The sequence below is a fragment of the Nanorana parkeri genome, unplaced genomic scaffold, assembly GCF_000935625.1.
Source record: "Nanorana parkeri isolate BGI_ZX_2015 unplaced genomic scaffold, ASM93562v1 scaffold1130, whole genome shotgun sequence".
NCBI lineage: Eukaryota > Metazoa > Chordata > Amphibia > Anura > Dicroglossidae > Nanorana > Nanorana parkeri.
Genome location: NW_017307398.1, coordinates 383,276 through 399,517, shown reverse-complemented (window position 1 = coordinate 399,517; position 16,242 = coordinate 383,276). Strand labels below are relative to the sequence as shown.

Genomic DNA, 16,242 nt, shown 5'->3' with positions numbered 1-16,242 from the left:
AATCCGTTAATTTCTCCTGCTGACAAATATCAACTAGGTTTTTAAAGCCAAACCTTTTTCTTTACTGTTCATTAAGGGACACATGATCAATTCTGAGACAACTTGGTTATAATGTTGCCTACTGAACAAGTGGAACACTGGCAAATAAAAAAGTAATTGAGTAGCCAAATTTAACCAGCTGAACTGGAGGCAGCCAGCACAGATTTTGCTGCATTCCCACAGCATGCATGATATACATGCACTCTCTTCTGTGTCAACCCAGCACCAACGGTCTCCATTGCTACTACAAACTAAGCATGCCCTGTGCCATCCCTGCACTCGCTACCTCCAGAACCACCTCCGCTTCCAGCTGCATGGTGTCTTTTGCTTCTCACATGTTCCAGCTCACCAGTACCTGCCGTCCTCTGCATCCAGGCGTACCTGTTGTATGATCTAGAGTTCCCTGGCAGACTTAGGCTTCACTCTCAGGGAAACCAGCTGACTTGAAGAGAATAGTCTACACCCCGCTGGTCATGATAGATCCTTTTTGGATGAATCTTTATGGCTGAGGAGACTTAGGCTACATTCACACCTACCAAGTAGGTGCGGTGTTGTATTCTAGCGTCGGGAACGTGCGATTTTCTGCAGCAGGAATTCCAAATCTTCTGTTTACAAGCGGCAGCTGTCACTCATTTAAGTTAATGATGCATTTAAAGCAGCAGAACACTGGCACATATCATGCACTCGTATGTGATACAATTACATGCAATTGGGAATCAATTACTATCCTTGAATGCATCGATTGTGATAGTAATAGTCAATGCAGTCCCATTTACCCCGTTTCACTCCATACCATTGCAGCTCAACATTTGGCTGTGTGGGACAAGAAGGTGCAATCGCTGAACAATTACATGCACCTGACACCCAAGGCGTGTCTTTCTTTAACTGGGTGGCTCAAGAATCAAGCCCTTAAATCTGGAAAATCCTTCCTTCAAATTTCTTGGAAGTTATGACAAAGGACCAGCTCCACCAGATGGGGAGGAGTTTTAGGCACCTTATCAGTGCAGGGGACTTGGTCACTGGAGGTGGCTTGCCTACATACTGTAAGTGCAAGTGATCCAGTTGTCCCTTTAACACTGGACCACTCGACTGCAAAGTCATCTGATCAGGATACATCAGTGGCGTTCTTTAGTCTTTAGGGAAAATCCAGAAGCCTTGTGACTGTCTTGGGCAGAACTTTACGTTCCAGCCTTGTCTGCCACATCTCATGCATGGGCCTGATTCCAGGGGAATGGTCTCTTCATCCAGAGGTATTTTGAAAGCTCTGTCACAGCTGAGTGTGAGATTCAACCACAAACTGCTCACGTTTTTCCCCAGGTACACAGATCCTCTGCCAGTGGCAATGGCTGCTCAGTGGCTGCTCAACCTGATCTATGCTTTTTCCTCCCCTAAAGCACCTTGAGATGGAATGCATACTGGGGATTCTAATTGCACTAAACTGACAGACATGGTACTCAGGCCCCATCCAACCCACTGCAGACACCTTGTGAGATCTCCGGGATCATTGTGACTCTTTTGTCCAGCTGATTGGCTGCTGTCTCTAGCTAACTGAATGATGTTGGGCAGAAGGAGTGCTGACAGTGACGCCCGATGTGGCAATTTTGGCCAGTTTATCAAGAACCGGTTGAATTTCGCACACTGTATGGCCAACTTTACACAGGCATGTATGCAATGATGTGTATTACCAGGTCTTTGTGAATTACTATGAACACTGAGTATTATAATTATTTATTATTATTATTATTATTATTATAATATAGTATTTATATAGCGGCAACAGTTTGCGCAGCGCTTTACAATATAAGGAAGACATTACAATCACAATACAATTCAAGACAAAATGGTAAGGAGGGCCCTGCCCCTGAGGGCTTACAATCTAAGAGAGGAGGGGGGAAATGATACATGAGGAGGTAGCTGTGTGGGGATGAATTATTTGAGAATGTGATGGTTCAGTGGTTAGGTTGAGGTGGGATAGGCTTCCCTGAAGAGTACGGAGAATAGCAAGTCTAAATCTGACGCCCTTTGGACTGCATATTTAGGCACATTGCACAACTGCTGTAAAGGAAGTGGAGGGGACTGAAAACGAAGACTTTGTACCAAAAACCTATCTGACTGCATATCTTATTATTTTTTTATTTGAATGGAGCTCTAAAACAGGTCTGTGGTGTTAAATTTGAGAGATTGACTAAAGGAATCTAAATTCAGCTACCTTCAGGTGCTTACACTTATCGGGTATTGCTGGAATCCCCCAGAATTCCCAACCTAGAGTGTTCCATTATGAAAATTGTGACCAGAGCTGTTGTGCTTTTATCTTTTTCTGTAGTAATAACAAGGAAGCTAGCCATAAACCTTCAGCCAAGAGCTCTCTTTATTACTGCAGTGAAAACCCATTTAAAGCTGATTATTCTCATTGTTTTGTGGTTAGATGTGTTAAGTATAGCAAATTCTGAATGTTTGTTTGTTTTAATTCAGTTTCTATTAGTTTTATGCCATAGATAATGTTTAAGAAATCTACTTGCAGGTATGAAGATGCCATCAGTAAATATGGAGCTGTGCTGAAAACAGAACCAACTGTTCCCTATTATTCTGCTCTAGTTCAGGAACGTAAATGTCACTGTTACTCAAAGGTAAGTGCTTCGATACATTATTGTAAGTACTGTTTTTCTCAAATCTCTATTACATTCATCACTGAAAAAAAGGTAAAACCACATGGGCGTTATATCCTGTGTCTGCTTTGAAACAATTTCCTAAAGCAAAGTCATTGATAAACTGGTACTTCCTCTGCTAACATATGTGGTTATTAGCAGCTGTGTGTACTACATACATCACTTCAGCTGCAGGGTGGCCTGATACATATACTCACCCAATCCTCGATTTTGCCTGGCTGCTAGACCCCGCTACCCTGGGCTCAGACGGTCTAAGGACCCGTGGCGTCATCACGTCTAATACAGCCTATTGGACGTGAAGACGCAGAGGAACATACTAAAGCTGCAGAGGAGGGGTGAGAGATCAGTCCCAGGACTGAGGATCGGTGAATATTTATTTGTTTTTTCTGTAGACCAAAACCTGCAGTTAAGCCCTGCAGTGTGGGGATAGCCCCACTGCAAGGGTTAACTTTTCAAAATCCTGGAGTTCTTCTCCAAGTTCATCAGTGTCCACATCTGTTTTGATTTGACTGAATATTTAAAGCAGCATTTCTCTACTTTTTTACCATGATGGAAACCTTGAAAAAATATTCAGGTCTAAGGGAACACCTCTATGTCTCTGCTCACTGCTTAAGGAGTCCCTAGACATCTGTGGAGGAACCCCATGATTCTTTGTAACCCTAGTTGAGATGGACTATTTTTTTAGTGCAACTGCATCCAAAACTGTGTTTAGTGTTTGATAGAGTGGAGAGAGATTAGAACACGTCAGGTTTATTGATTGCTAACACTGAGCATTCTGTATTGGACTGTTGCCCACAATCGGTATCGAAGGGTGCGTGTCCAACATTGGCACAGTATGAATCCTAATTAGTGATAGCCATCACTTAAACTTGGGATGCACTGATACCGATATTACTATTGGTGCCAATACCAAGTATTTGGGAGAGTACGAGTATTCGGCCAAATGCTTCCGATGCCTATCCTGATGCTGGAACTTCATGATTGGCCTGGAAGCTGGCTCTATTCTCCCTTCTCACCAGGGAGCATGGAGCCAGCTTCCCGGCCAATCAGGAAGCCTGGCGGCGTGTAATGACTCGCCGCCCAGCTTCCTGATTAGTCAGGAAACAAAGCGACACGGCGCCTGGCTTCCTGATTGGCTGTGAAGCCGGCTCCATGCTACCTCGTCAGGGCAGAATATTATCTGTTATTGTGTGTATTTGAATGAAAACATGTTAAAACACAATGGCACTGTTTATATGAAATCTACTTTTGCCTTCCTTCCAGAATCAGCAGTCCAGTGAAGCCATTCAAGTGTGTACACAATTCCTACAACAGGAACCTGAGAATATCAATGCTCTGAAGGACAGGGCTGAAGCTTATATACAAGAAGAAATGTATGAAGAAGGTATTTCTAACTGATGTCTATTCACCTAGACTGTGAGATGGAAACAAATGTACCACATCTTTAGAACTTCACTTGGAACCAATGCCAGGTTATGGCATGCTACCTCTTGTAATTCTATAGCAGCTAGGTGCCATTGTTTGCTGAGCAGAACCTCTTCATGACTGGCTTACAAAGTAAAGAATAAAATAGGTTTATTGGCCAGTGTGCATGTACACATGATGCCAGAATAGTTGCTGTGCAGCAACATGTTAGTGTAGGTTTTTTTTTCTGGTTGCAGTGATGTCTAAAATTAGAAATCCAGTACTTTCTAAGCCAGTCAATAAAGTGTATTTAAACTTAAAATCAAAGTCTTTTTGATGGTACATCACAGGAGGTGGGGAGCTAATTCTGGAACCAAAGGATTATGCAGGTGATTGAACACTGGCAAATGAAAGCTGCCAGTACCCTGTATAAAACCTCCCACACGCAGCCTGCCTCAGTTTTTTTTTTTTTTTTTGCTAGTGTCCTTAGGTGATGGGTGCTTTCTTCCTGCTCTGAGAGAAGCGCACCCTTTTCTGGACTTTCTCTACTTCAAGACTCCAGCAAGTACCCCTAAGCTTCTCACTTTGTGGCACCTCTCAGCAGCTATGTGAACCCCACTGCAAGGAAGATATGAGAACATCTTGTAATGTGTTTAGGACACTGGATCATGTGTTCGGTGCTCATCATGGCACTTAATATAGCATGTGGAGTAGCTCTAGCATGTGGTGTAGCTCCAGGGTGCTATACAGGTTCACGGCCATAGTCCATCTGCCGGTGGAGCCCTATAAACCCACCAAGAAGGCGAAGATTGCATGGGGAAAGTCCTTTTTAAATGGCCACTGTAAACATCTAGGTGAGACCACATCTAAGGTACAAGGTAAGCCAGAGCTTTGCCCCTCCAAGGTGGTCAGTACATTTCTTCCAGTCATTGAATAAAATAATATAGGGCATTAGGAGACAACTGCCCTTTACACATTTTTCTCTCCCATTGGTAGCCTAGGGGCCGATTTTGCACCTTCGCAGGTTCCCTCTGGGGTTCTGTGCATGTGCCGCCATTTTCATTCTCCTGTCACACACTCTGAGCTGTCCACAAGCTGCTGCTGCAGCTCTGCACAATACAGCACAAGGAGAAGAAACTCTTCACCATATGCACTGGGTCACAAGGTGAACACGGGGCACCTTCCAACCTCTGCAATCGTGAGTACTTTGGGGCTTTCCCTTAGCACATGGCACAGCCCAACGGTTCTAGGGAAGATGCTGTCCCTTCTGATTACACTGTTTCTGCCAATCCTATGATCTGCTCCTTTTGCCTGTCACTACCCACTCCAGGATTCTCCTGTGCACCCTCCTCTACCTTGCTATCTAGAGAGGAGTTTGCTTTAGTAACGGCTGAATTTATGGGTAAAATATCTGATCTATTGGATTCCTCAGGCTGCAGGAGGAACCCTCCTGCAGCTGGAACCCTCAGAGGTCCCCTCTCACCTTCCTCTGTCTGAGGAAGATGAAGGAGCTGCTTCCAGTTCGGTGGACTTAGCCCAGCAAGAGGACCTGTCTCCTGAAATTTTTTTCTAAGCTTAAGAACACTATTTATGCCCTTGTGGATGCAGTGCGTACTTGTCTACAGTTAGAGCCCTCTGCATCGCTATTGCCCAAAGTCACTAGCCTGGGTTCTTAAAAAAAAAAAAAAAGTCTAAACCAGCTAAAACCTTTTCTTTACACACACTTTTACAGCCAGTGTTGTGCGGTGATGGGGATCACCATGAAAAGTTGATAACTCTTCTCAAACGCTTTGCTCAGCAATACCCTGTTGAGGGTTTTCTTAAGAAATAGGCTCTCCCTGTTCTATATCGGCTATCTTTGATGGTCCTTGTAGACAATGTCCCTGTTTTCAAATATCCCATAGACAAGAGGATGAAAGCCTTATTTGTCCTTGTGGGCCTGGCTGTGCAACCTGCTGTTGACACCAATTCTGTGTCTCAGACCTTATCCAAATTAAGGATGTCCCGATACCACTTTATCAAGGCCATGTACAAGTACTGTCCCTTGTGTACTTGTCGATACCAATTACCGATATGTTTTCTTAAAGGGACATTTGACATTTTTTCTGAAACAATATAGACTAATGATTTTAGGGCAGTTTCTCACCAGGGCTGTGTGCATTGGAGGTGACAGGTTCTCTTTAAGGTGGAAATGTTACATTTTGGGATGCCATAGCCAAAAATGATGTTTTCAGCTTGATTTGGTGGCAAGTTGCATAACCTTCTGACTGCTTATATTTCATAGAAAGTCCAGTAGTGAGCTTTTCTCAGCAGAATTTTAAGTCTTTCCGGACTGCACAACAAAATGTTCTCTCCGATGAACTATATTTGCATAGAATAGATGGGTGATTAGGGTAGTCGTGCTGTAAAAGACCTTGACGTTATGGTTTGGCGTATGGGGGGGCACAAACTACTGCTGATTGCAGTCTTCAAGACAAATAAGGGGTCAGAGAGCTCTCCAGTTTTGAGTGCAGGTGACCTTTATCCATCTGCAGTCATTTTAAAGTCTGAAGTACAGCCATGTATTGGACCTTTTAAAATGATCGCGTATGGTCTAATGTAACATCAGACCTAGATTGGCAGATCATGTAGTTGCAATCTTCTCAACCTTAAATCCAGATTTACTGGACCAATAGCAACAGTATCTACAACTCAGTCCAACATTGTGTGCAGTAAAAGATATTTTGCAAGACGACGGCATGAGTTGAACATCTTTAGGGCTCATTCAGACGGGCGCACATGTCCGTACGGTGTGCACGCATGTAAAAAGTCCTGATTGTGCGAGGGACTGTGTGTAATTGTGCTCAGCAGCTTGTTCTTCTCCATGGGAGGACACAGCTGCATGCAATTACACACCGTCATACGCACGCCTGAACAGTGTGTGTCCAAGTGCAGACACCCGGACCCACTATGACAGTGTGGAATTGCGGGCAGCCACGTCCTCCCATAGGGAAAAACTGGCTGCTATGTGTAATTACACGCAGCACCTGTCCCTCCCAGGATCGGGTCTTTTTACGGACGTGTACGCCCACCTGATTGAGCCCTTAAAGGAATGTGAATAATTGTGCAATGCATCGTGTACAAAGGCCCGTTTTAGCAATGCTCAGAACATCTACCTAGTAGAAATATACGGTTGGCCTATCTCAGCATTTTAGGCCAATATTCTGCAGGATACTAGTACTTTGGATAGGATGCTTCTCTTTTCCTCTTGTCTGGTTTCCTGTTTGTGTTGATTATCTTACTTTAGCATACTGTTAGCATACTTGTATCCGCTGGTACTTGGATATACTCATGCTGCAGGTTTTAGCGTTGCTCTTAAGCCACCAAAATGAGATTGCCACAAGAACGTTTGTTGGCCCATACATTGCCTCATTACTATAGTAATGACAGTCTGACAATTTCTCTTCATTTGGAATCCTAAGAGGTGTTAGGGGAGTTGTAAACACACAGACTTCTCATTTTCATTTTTGAGGCTTATATGGGAACATGTCCTGTTAACAAGTCCCTTACACCAGACCGTTTAATCAGAGTAGGTTTTGTGGCAGTGTTCTGGAAAAGCGGCTGTGTTTGCGCCTGTCCCTAGGGACCTGATCCTTGATGTTGTACGAAAAGGTTAAATCACGCAGCCGGCTAGATATGCTAATTTGAAAGATGTCGTATTGACATTTGAATTTTAAGCTGATTGATTCTCGTTAGGAAAATTGTGACTGGCTTACTCTTGGGGATTTGTGTGCATAATGCCAAATCGTATTTGAGCATAATGGATCTTTATTTGGCTTTCAGCCTTTTCCTTCCTCGTATATGCAAGCCATGTAGAATATATTAGTATTTTATGCTTCCAAACAAGCATGCTTTATTGTATGTTTACCCTGGCAGTTGATGAGAACCGAGAACTCGCTTATTAAGATGATCAGTCAGTACAAGAAGTTTCTGATAAATGATTGGCAATAGCTGTGTCATCTTCTCACATGCCATTATATCAGGCGGAAGATATGTTTCTGTTTGGAGGCCTAGATCAGCATCACGCAGCACGCCTTCCATTTTGAGAGATTGGGATGCAAGTCTGGATGAGACGGGATTTATGTCACCTTCAGATTATTCTCTCCAATTCTGACTTCTTACCAAGATGCAGCTACTAAAGTCACTGCATAAGTAGGAAACCGCATCCTTTAATGTTGTCTGGGTCCTCGCAGGTGCTTTGCATACCGGTTTGAGAAACGTTTGTGAAGGGCCCATGTCACACTCTTGGTTATGAAGCAGCTGCGGAATCTCTAGCAACTTTGTTACTATGAAAAATGGAATTGCATTCAATGTCACTACAAACTGTGTCACTGAAATTCCAAGACCGTTGTTGCTCAGCAATGGATTTTGTTTTGCACGGTTTGGTGCCAGGTTTAGTAGCTGCTCATGTTCTCCAATGCAGCCGCTAATGAGCATGGTACATCAGACATTTGTAGTAGCATTGATACACAGTGTAGTCAGTAACGGCAGCAAATCTGTAGCCAGCTACAAATCTCAGGGAAAATAAGCAGAGACATGTTACTTTTGTACAGATATGTTATAACATTACAAATGTGGCATGACCCTAATGGATTTTCTGGATATCGGCATGAATAGCTCCCAAAATGTAATTTGGATCTGGCTTGTAATATTGAGATTGGGTAATAATCGTCTGTATTCTCCAGACTTTCCCTGACTCTGCTGTCTCAGGGGAATGATCAATCATCCGGGGTTGTACATTGTAAGGCAATCGCTATTATTTTCCACCAAGATGAGTTGACCTAAGGATTCTCGTTTTGCTCTTTGCCATCATTCTTCCATAGGCGTACATATGTGTGTACAGATGATCCAGATATGCATGTTTGTGTACACATCAAAGATTGTCACGTTGTTAGATTGCATTGAAAACTAGATTTAATTGGGATATGTTTATTATTATCTACACAAAAAAGTCTGTTTTGTGAAAATGGGAAAAACATCAATATGGTTTGATGGTTATATCAAAAGTCACATAATTAGTTGATTGAGAATGTTGTGTGGTGGTTCACCCTAAAGCTGGCCATACACCTTACAATTATCTGCAGATTTTCTGTGGTCAGATGGAAAAGTTGCAACAGATTCCTCCATCTACACTTAACTGTGTGGATGGAGTAATCTCCACCTTGGCCAATCTGTTGCACTTTTTCCATCTGACCACAAAAAATCTGCAGATAACTGTAAGGTGTATGGGCACCTTAGAACACCCATGGTGAAGCAAGGTTGGTGGGAGCATTATGTAGGAATGCTTCTCATCAGCAGACTTGAAAACCGGTTAAGATTGAGAAAAAGATGTCATTCTAAAGACTGTCCTATGTTTATTAAACACATGGTTTAAACAATCACGATTTTAAGAACTTAAAGTATGTGAACCCTTATATGTAGTAACTGGTGAAACTTCACTTAATGACTACCAGATAAAAATACATTCTGCATGTGCTGCTCGGACCCATTCGGAGGTATTCTATCAGATTCCTATTTCCATAACCATTTTAGTTCAGATATATCTCGTATAGACCTGTTGAGCGAGCGTCACAATGATCCTCAAGCTGTGCAGAATTTATCACTGAATATAATTAGAATGTTTTTATATATTTTCTCCCTTCATAATGAACTTCTTCTTTTTTCGACTTCCTCCATCCTAAACGATCGTTTAGCACTTTTATCTCCGTGTTGGCACGGCGGCAGATGTGGTGTATTTATGCTGCTGTAAACGTTCCAATGTACAAATGAAGCCGTGACTTCCTGCTGAGCTTATTAGTACCTGGACACTACAGCATCTGGTGGCTACAAGTTCTTGACAAAGTTGTAAATGGCGCTTTGAGCCTCTGTTTATCTTCAGCGGACGGTAAATACAGTTTTAATGTGCCGTTTTATTAGGGCACTTGTTGGGGAATAAAATCTATTTATGGATATTGCTTGAAGCCTCCTAGGAATCTGAAGATGGACTCGGGTGCGTGTCGATGTTCCTGCATGTAGGGGAAGAATTTTACATTTTGTAGTGGCCCTTCTGTCGTTTCCGATTGCTGGAATTTCAGGAGTAATGTTCGCAGATTCATATATTCATGTCATACTTCAGGACAGATCTGCACGGAGCTGTCAAATGTCTAAGTAATATAAATTGCATGGCACCTCCTGCCGTCTTGCCGGGAAACGGCACAAAAAGACAAATGTAACGCTTGCTGAGAGAGAACATCTGCTTGGAAATCATCTGATGCAAATACTTTGTCTTACTTAAGATACCTTGGAGTCTTCGGCCTAAAATAGAACTCGGCAACCGAAGGCAGTTGCATGTCAGATAGAACGACTTGGAGGCCGCAGAGCATTGATGGAGATTAACATTTTATACCAAATAATGCATTCATTTTTTTACTTCAGTCACAAAGTACTCGGCCCCTGATTTGTTTAATAGACTTCAGGAATATGTGCTAGGCTGAGGCTTGATGTTCCTTGATAAGAACAAGAGCGGCATCTGTTAGAGCAGGAGGGTTTCTCCAGGTGAGTCTTGGAACACTCAGCTGGAACTGCAATTGCCATAGACTAGCTCAGAATTGCTGTTACACGAGACAGTGGATGTGAACTGAATGAGTCGGAGTGTTATAACCATTCTTCTTCTTTATGGCAGCTATTCGGGACTATGAAACGGCACAGCAGCACAGTGAGAATGACAAAGAGATCAGAGAGGGCCTAGAGAAAGCACAAAGGCTCATGAAGCAGTCACAAAAAAGGGACTACTACAAGATCTTGGGTGTGAAAAGGTATATTTTGATTCTATCTACTCTGTTCTAATGAAATCTTTATTTTATAAACTAGAATCAGCCATTTTGTTTGCTAGAAATACTCGTGACCCTTTTAGCTCCCACAGCGCTGACTTACAGAGGGTGGGGAAATATGGAGCAGCGGCAAATCAGTAATACAGAATCTGATTTGTTGTTGTAGACAACTCCCAATATTTTGCCTTCCCAATGTGCGCCCTGCTATAAAGGCCGGTTATAGAAGCCTTCCCAATGTGCGCCCTGCTATAAAGGCCGGTTATAGATTCATGCATGTACCATTTTTTCTAGTTTGACTATTTTGGGTTAGGGGGACGCACTGGAGTCCCAGCGTGCATTTTTGGTTGCTGGGCCTCCAGTGCGTCCCTGCACCTTATTAGGAGGAGTAGGCCACCTACCAGGTACACCTGCATGTAATTTATCAACTTCATTAATATGCTCACACTTGGAGACTCGGATACATAGAGTTAGGACCACACTTTGCAGAGGTGCCTTGACGCGGCAGTGTGGCTTCTACATATTTTTGGCCAAAAGTTTGTGCAACTAAACCTCTGATTTTAACGCATACTGTTGACAGGGCTACTTGTTTGGTTGCAGGCTGGCTGGCAGGTTGAGGCCATAAGATGTGGCTCGCAATGGTTCTGAACCGCAATCTGCAGACAAGGACGTTGTGCCATGTCACATCAGCAACTTTGTAGCAAAGATTTGTAGCGACTACAACTCTCTCTGCTTGTATTTGTAGGTGGCTATCACTCTCTGGTGCTCTATTGTTGTGGCGCCTAAAGCTAGGTCCGATCACTGCACAAAGTCAGTTCAGTGAGCTGTAGATGGCTTGGAATAGCTGCTACACAGACTTTCATCAACTGACATTCATTTTCTTTTCCTAACACCAAAAACATTTAGCAGAGCGCTTCTAGAGCTGCTACAAATCATTGCTTTAATATCCTTAGTGCAGCATGGGCTGTTATGTACTGATGTATCTCTGAATAAGGTTTAGAGGAAGAATGGAATAGCACAAGGGCCTATATTTACTATGATTGGAAGCCACTAGTAGATATCTTACTGGCTTTTACTCATCAGCGACCCCAAATACGTGTATCCCCTGCACACTGGTTTTACTCGAGGGTTTAGTAAAGCATAAAGCTGGCCATACATCAGTAGAATTTCATTTTGAAAATATTAGATATTGGAACATACGTTTGCTTTCCCAAAAGGTAATGAGGTCAAATCGATGATCCACTTTGATTTTTTCATTACAGTCAAAGGAGCAGGATGGAAACATTTCTGGATGCAAACATTGTGGCTTTCGCTTGGGAAACTCCGCTCATTTCCAAAAGTGAATCTTAAAACCGAGCAGAATTAGAATGACATTTGTCAAGTCTCTGATGGCATTACCAAGAGTTCTGAAAGATCTTTTGTATGGCTGTTTGTACATAAACCTACCAGTGTATGATCAGCTACGTGCTTTGTCAGGGAAGATCTGTTGTGTTGCCTTATGGCACATGGGCAGAGAGAAAAGTTCCCTATTACACAGACCCTTGTGTAGAGTAATAACAATAGTGTGTACAGGAGAGTTTAGCAAAGCTTTCAGTAAGTATTGAGCAGCTTTCTTGAAGCCTCAGGTCTCCCACACATGGGTGTATTGCAGAGTGAATACAGACGTATATTTATACAGCGTCATATACTCCTGTATTTGCGTTGTCCAGGAGTTGCAGCTGCTGCTGTTTTCTGTCTATAGCAATGTACAAACAGAACAGAAAACCCCAGATATCTCAACTCTCCCGGACGTTCTAGGAGTCTCCCGCTATATGATAGCGGCTCCCTGATGCCCGCGAGATAAACCTTTTATCCCGGAAAGGTATCTAGCAGAGTAAACCTTTCTGGGATCCCCTGCTATCTGTTTGTTTTTTTGTTGTTGTTGTTGTTGTTGTTGTTGTGACAGCTGGGCCACCGGCACAGTCGGAGTAAAAAAAAAAACAATCCCCACAACAGACAGCCTAGGAATGAATAGCTAGACTACTATTGGCTGTTTCAATTTCCAGTAGGAGGCTGGCTATTGCACCCAGCCCACTGCTGCTGTCAATCAGCAGAGCTGGACCTGAAGTTCTCTATCACGTCCTCCTCTGCTGATTGACAGCAGGAGTGGGCTGGGTGCAATAACCAGCCTCCTATTGGCTATTGCATTTTGAAATGGCCAATAACAGCCTATCTATTCATACCCATGCTGTCTGGTTTTTTTGTTTTTCTTGCAGCAGCGCTGTCAGATTACAAACAAAAAAACAGAACATAGCAGAGGAGCTTCCCTTGCTATATGCCATCATTTCAGGGAGGTGCCCTCTCCCCCATAACCCCCCCCCCTCCCCCACGGATGGGAGGGAGGGCACCTCCCTGAAATGAGGTTGGGATGTCTGTAGACCTATACTCAATTGTATGACTCCAAATGCTGGCACCGGCACGCATACAGGGTACATTTCTGAGCTTCATGTTTGGAAACCTCCCTCCGTGCAGGTGCAAATGTCAGTGACCTTGTTTGCTGCCATACACCCGAGTACAGGGTTTTGCAGTGGACAGAAAGCCGCAATAGCTAAATGAATTGAATTAAAATAAAATATGCCTGGGATATGATTTGCAATACGGCTGTTTTGTGGTTGTTTACCCTTCTGTGCCCAGGAGGACCTTGATACTTAGGCCAAATTTAGCAGCCTTGGCATGTGTCCGTTAACTCGACAATAACTGACTAATTTTGTTTTAATTTGTCATGAATTTTTCAAGGATATAGAGTATAAGGCTTGTATTTGATGCATTGTTTATTTTAATTTTTTTTTAGATTTTATTGCATTTAGAAGCACAAAGTTTTAATTTATCTGTTTTATTTTTAATATTGTAATCTTCTAATAAGAGATGCTGATTGGTTCCTAATCATAAGCATTGACCCGGTCTGTTTATAACAGCCAGGATTGAGAGCCCCCAACTGCATTGTTTCGGCTGGTGGCTCTCGAAAGGGAGAACTTTTACAAACCTGCTCCTGGCCTGGGGCATTCTATGAGGAAATCTTTATACAGACAGTGGGCAGGAAGGGGTTAAATACAGATTTGAGGGAAAATGCTGTCACTTTAAGTAAGCTTCTAGTTGGCCTCCACAAATGTTAGCACTACTTTAATCTTGTAGAAAGCCTGCTAGCTTGTTAAATGTGAAAAGCGGCACCCCAGTTATGATCTTGGTTTAACCTCCAGACACTGGTGCAGAAGATTACTTTAAAAGCTTCAAGAAAGTTGCGGGAAACCTGCCGAGAGCTTTGCAGATGCTTTGGCAAAGTTTTTTTTGTATAAACTGGAGCCTTTGTGTGCAAGGCCTAATATTTCCCTGCTCCTGCATGCAAGCCAAGGAAAGAACCGGAGAGGGATGAGTTATAGCAAACATTGGCATGCTAATGTGGCGCGGTTCCTTTTGTAAGACCTTCTCTGGCAGCCTGGCCATATCCTGTTCTCAAGTTGGTCCCGGTTGTGTGTACTGGTGTGTGGGGGCAGATAGAGAACATTTCATACTTGGTGTGGGGCCTCTTCAATTAGACAGTACGTCGGGATATTTCTTATATCTGGGAGGTGCTCTCTCCCAAATGACTGATCCCTTTTTTCCTGCTTGGCACTTTCCTGCATTGTACAGACCATTGAAAGCTGGTAGGAGCAGGAAAATAGATTCACTAGATGCCAGAAGAGACTGAAAGTGTTAGAAAGAATTCTATTAATATGTAAACTTTTCACACTTGGCTTTTTTTTTTTACTGCGACACACAGGAATGCCAAAAAACAGGAAATCATAAAAGCGTACAGAAAGCTGGCACAGCAGTGGCACCCTGATAACTTCCAAAACCAGGAGGAGAAAAAGAAAGCAGAGAAAAAATTTATCGACATTGCATCTGCTAAAGAAGTCTTAACAGATCCAGGTAATGTTTTGTTACCTTGTCACTGCTTCGTGTCAATGTGTTTTCTTTGCTGGAAGAGGAATAATGTCGCAGCATTTCATCACAGTATTACTTGTTCTGTATGGAGAATGATGTGAACTCATTTCTAGACATGGACTTTAGATTTTATTCTGTTCCAATATTTCCCCGAAGCCCCTAAAAGTAAAGTAAAAAATACAAATATTTAATAAAAAAGAATATACATTTTTTTAAAAGTTTATAAAAAATAAAATATTTTTAAAAATAAACATTTTCGGTATCGGTTTCGGCCTGACATTTTTTTTAATTTCGGTTTCGTTTCGGTTTTAAAATTTCCATTTTGGTGCACCTCTAATATATATATATATATCTATCCTACTGCGAGTTTGGAGGAGGTTCGGATTCACAGATTATAGTGACGTTTTGTAATGCAGACTTCATGTATTTCTGTAAGGCAATGCATTCCTTGGTGAACCCTTGCTATCTCTAAATATGCATTATCATGTCTGCAGATGTGTCCCCAGCTGCCCCAGTCACAGAAGCACTCAGTAGGCTGGCCTTTGATCATTGGCCAATATTAGAATAACAGTAACCTAATGACAAGTACCACATAGTTACTATTGTAGACACGTAAGAACCCCAAAATGAAATCTAGAAATGTTTTTTGTTGCCTCAATAAGATCCCAAGAGATCAGTAAACAAAACAAAAAATGCAACATGAAGTTTGGCAGGGACATATTTTATTGAGGTGTATTTACTAGTAGGGCCTTTGTAAAGTCTGAATTGGTGTGGTCCCAATAAACAATTATGTCTCTTTCCACAGAAAAGAGGAGCCGGTTTGATGCGGGTGAAGATCCATTGGACCCTGAGAGCCAGCAAGGTGGTGGAGGTGGCCACTTCCATCGTGGATGGAACCAATGGCAGGGATTCAATCCATTCGGCTCTGGAGGGCCATTCAGCTTTAAATTCAACTACAACTAGAGACTACATTGGTGTTCCACATTTGCACCTTGCTAAGGGAGAGAATGCAGGTTTTGTTACAGTGCTGTACAGGGACTCCATGGGAGATAGCTTGGAGTGTCTGCTGTGCAGGCTTCCAGTGCAGTAAATTCCTATCCAAGACTCATTTGGATATCCAACATGGGGGGCGGGGAGGTTTTGTCAGACTGTTGAAGACTGAGTTGAATTAGAGTTTAACCCATTTTTTGCTCATCTTAAATGGCAGTGTTTCTAGTGGACAACATACCAGTGGCCATCCTTGCTTTAGGAAAGCTATGACACAGAAGTATTGCTGAACCTTCAGCCAATCGAGGATCTATCCACAAACCAAATTGTGTTCAAGTACC

General features: G+C 42.7%; 1 protein-coding gene across 2 annotated transcripts in view; it reads left to right on the top strand.

The window, feature by feature from the left end:
- DNAJC3 (DnaJ heat shock protein family (Hsp40) member C3) overlaps positions 1–15,946 on the top strand; it is a 48,679-nt gene extending 32,733 nt beyond the window's left edge. For both annotated transcript variants that reach the window (XM_018568047.1, XM_018568048.1), the window contains 5 exons: positions 2,561–2,666; positions 3,969–4,089; positions 10,810–10,942; positions 14,751–14,899; positions 15,720–15,946. In XM_018568047.1, the coding sequence (XP_018423549.1) occupies positions 2,561–2,666; positions 3,969–4,089; positions 10,810–10,942; positions 14,751–14,899; positions 15,720–15,877 (667 nt within the window). In that variant the 3' untranslated portion in view covers positions 15,878–15,946. The remainder of the gene's footprint in view (positions 1–2,560; positions 2,667–3,968; positions 4,090–10,809; positions 10,943–14,750; positions 14,900–15,719) is intronic.
- The last annotated feature ends 296 nt before the right edge of the window (positions 15,947–16,242 follow it).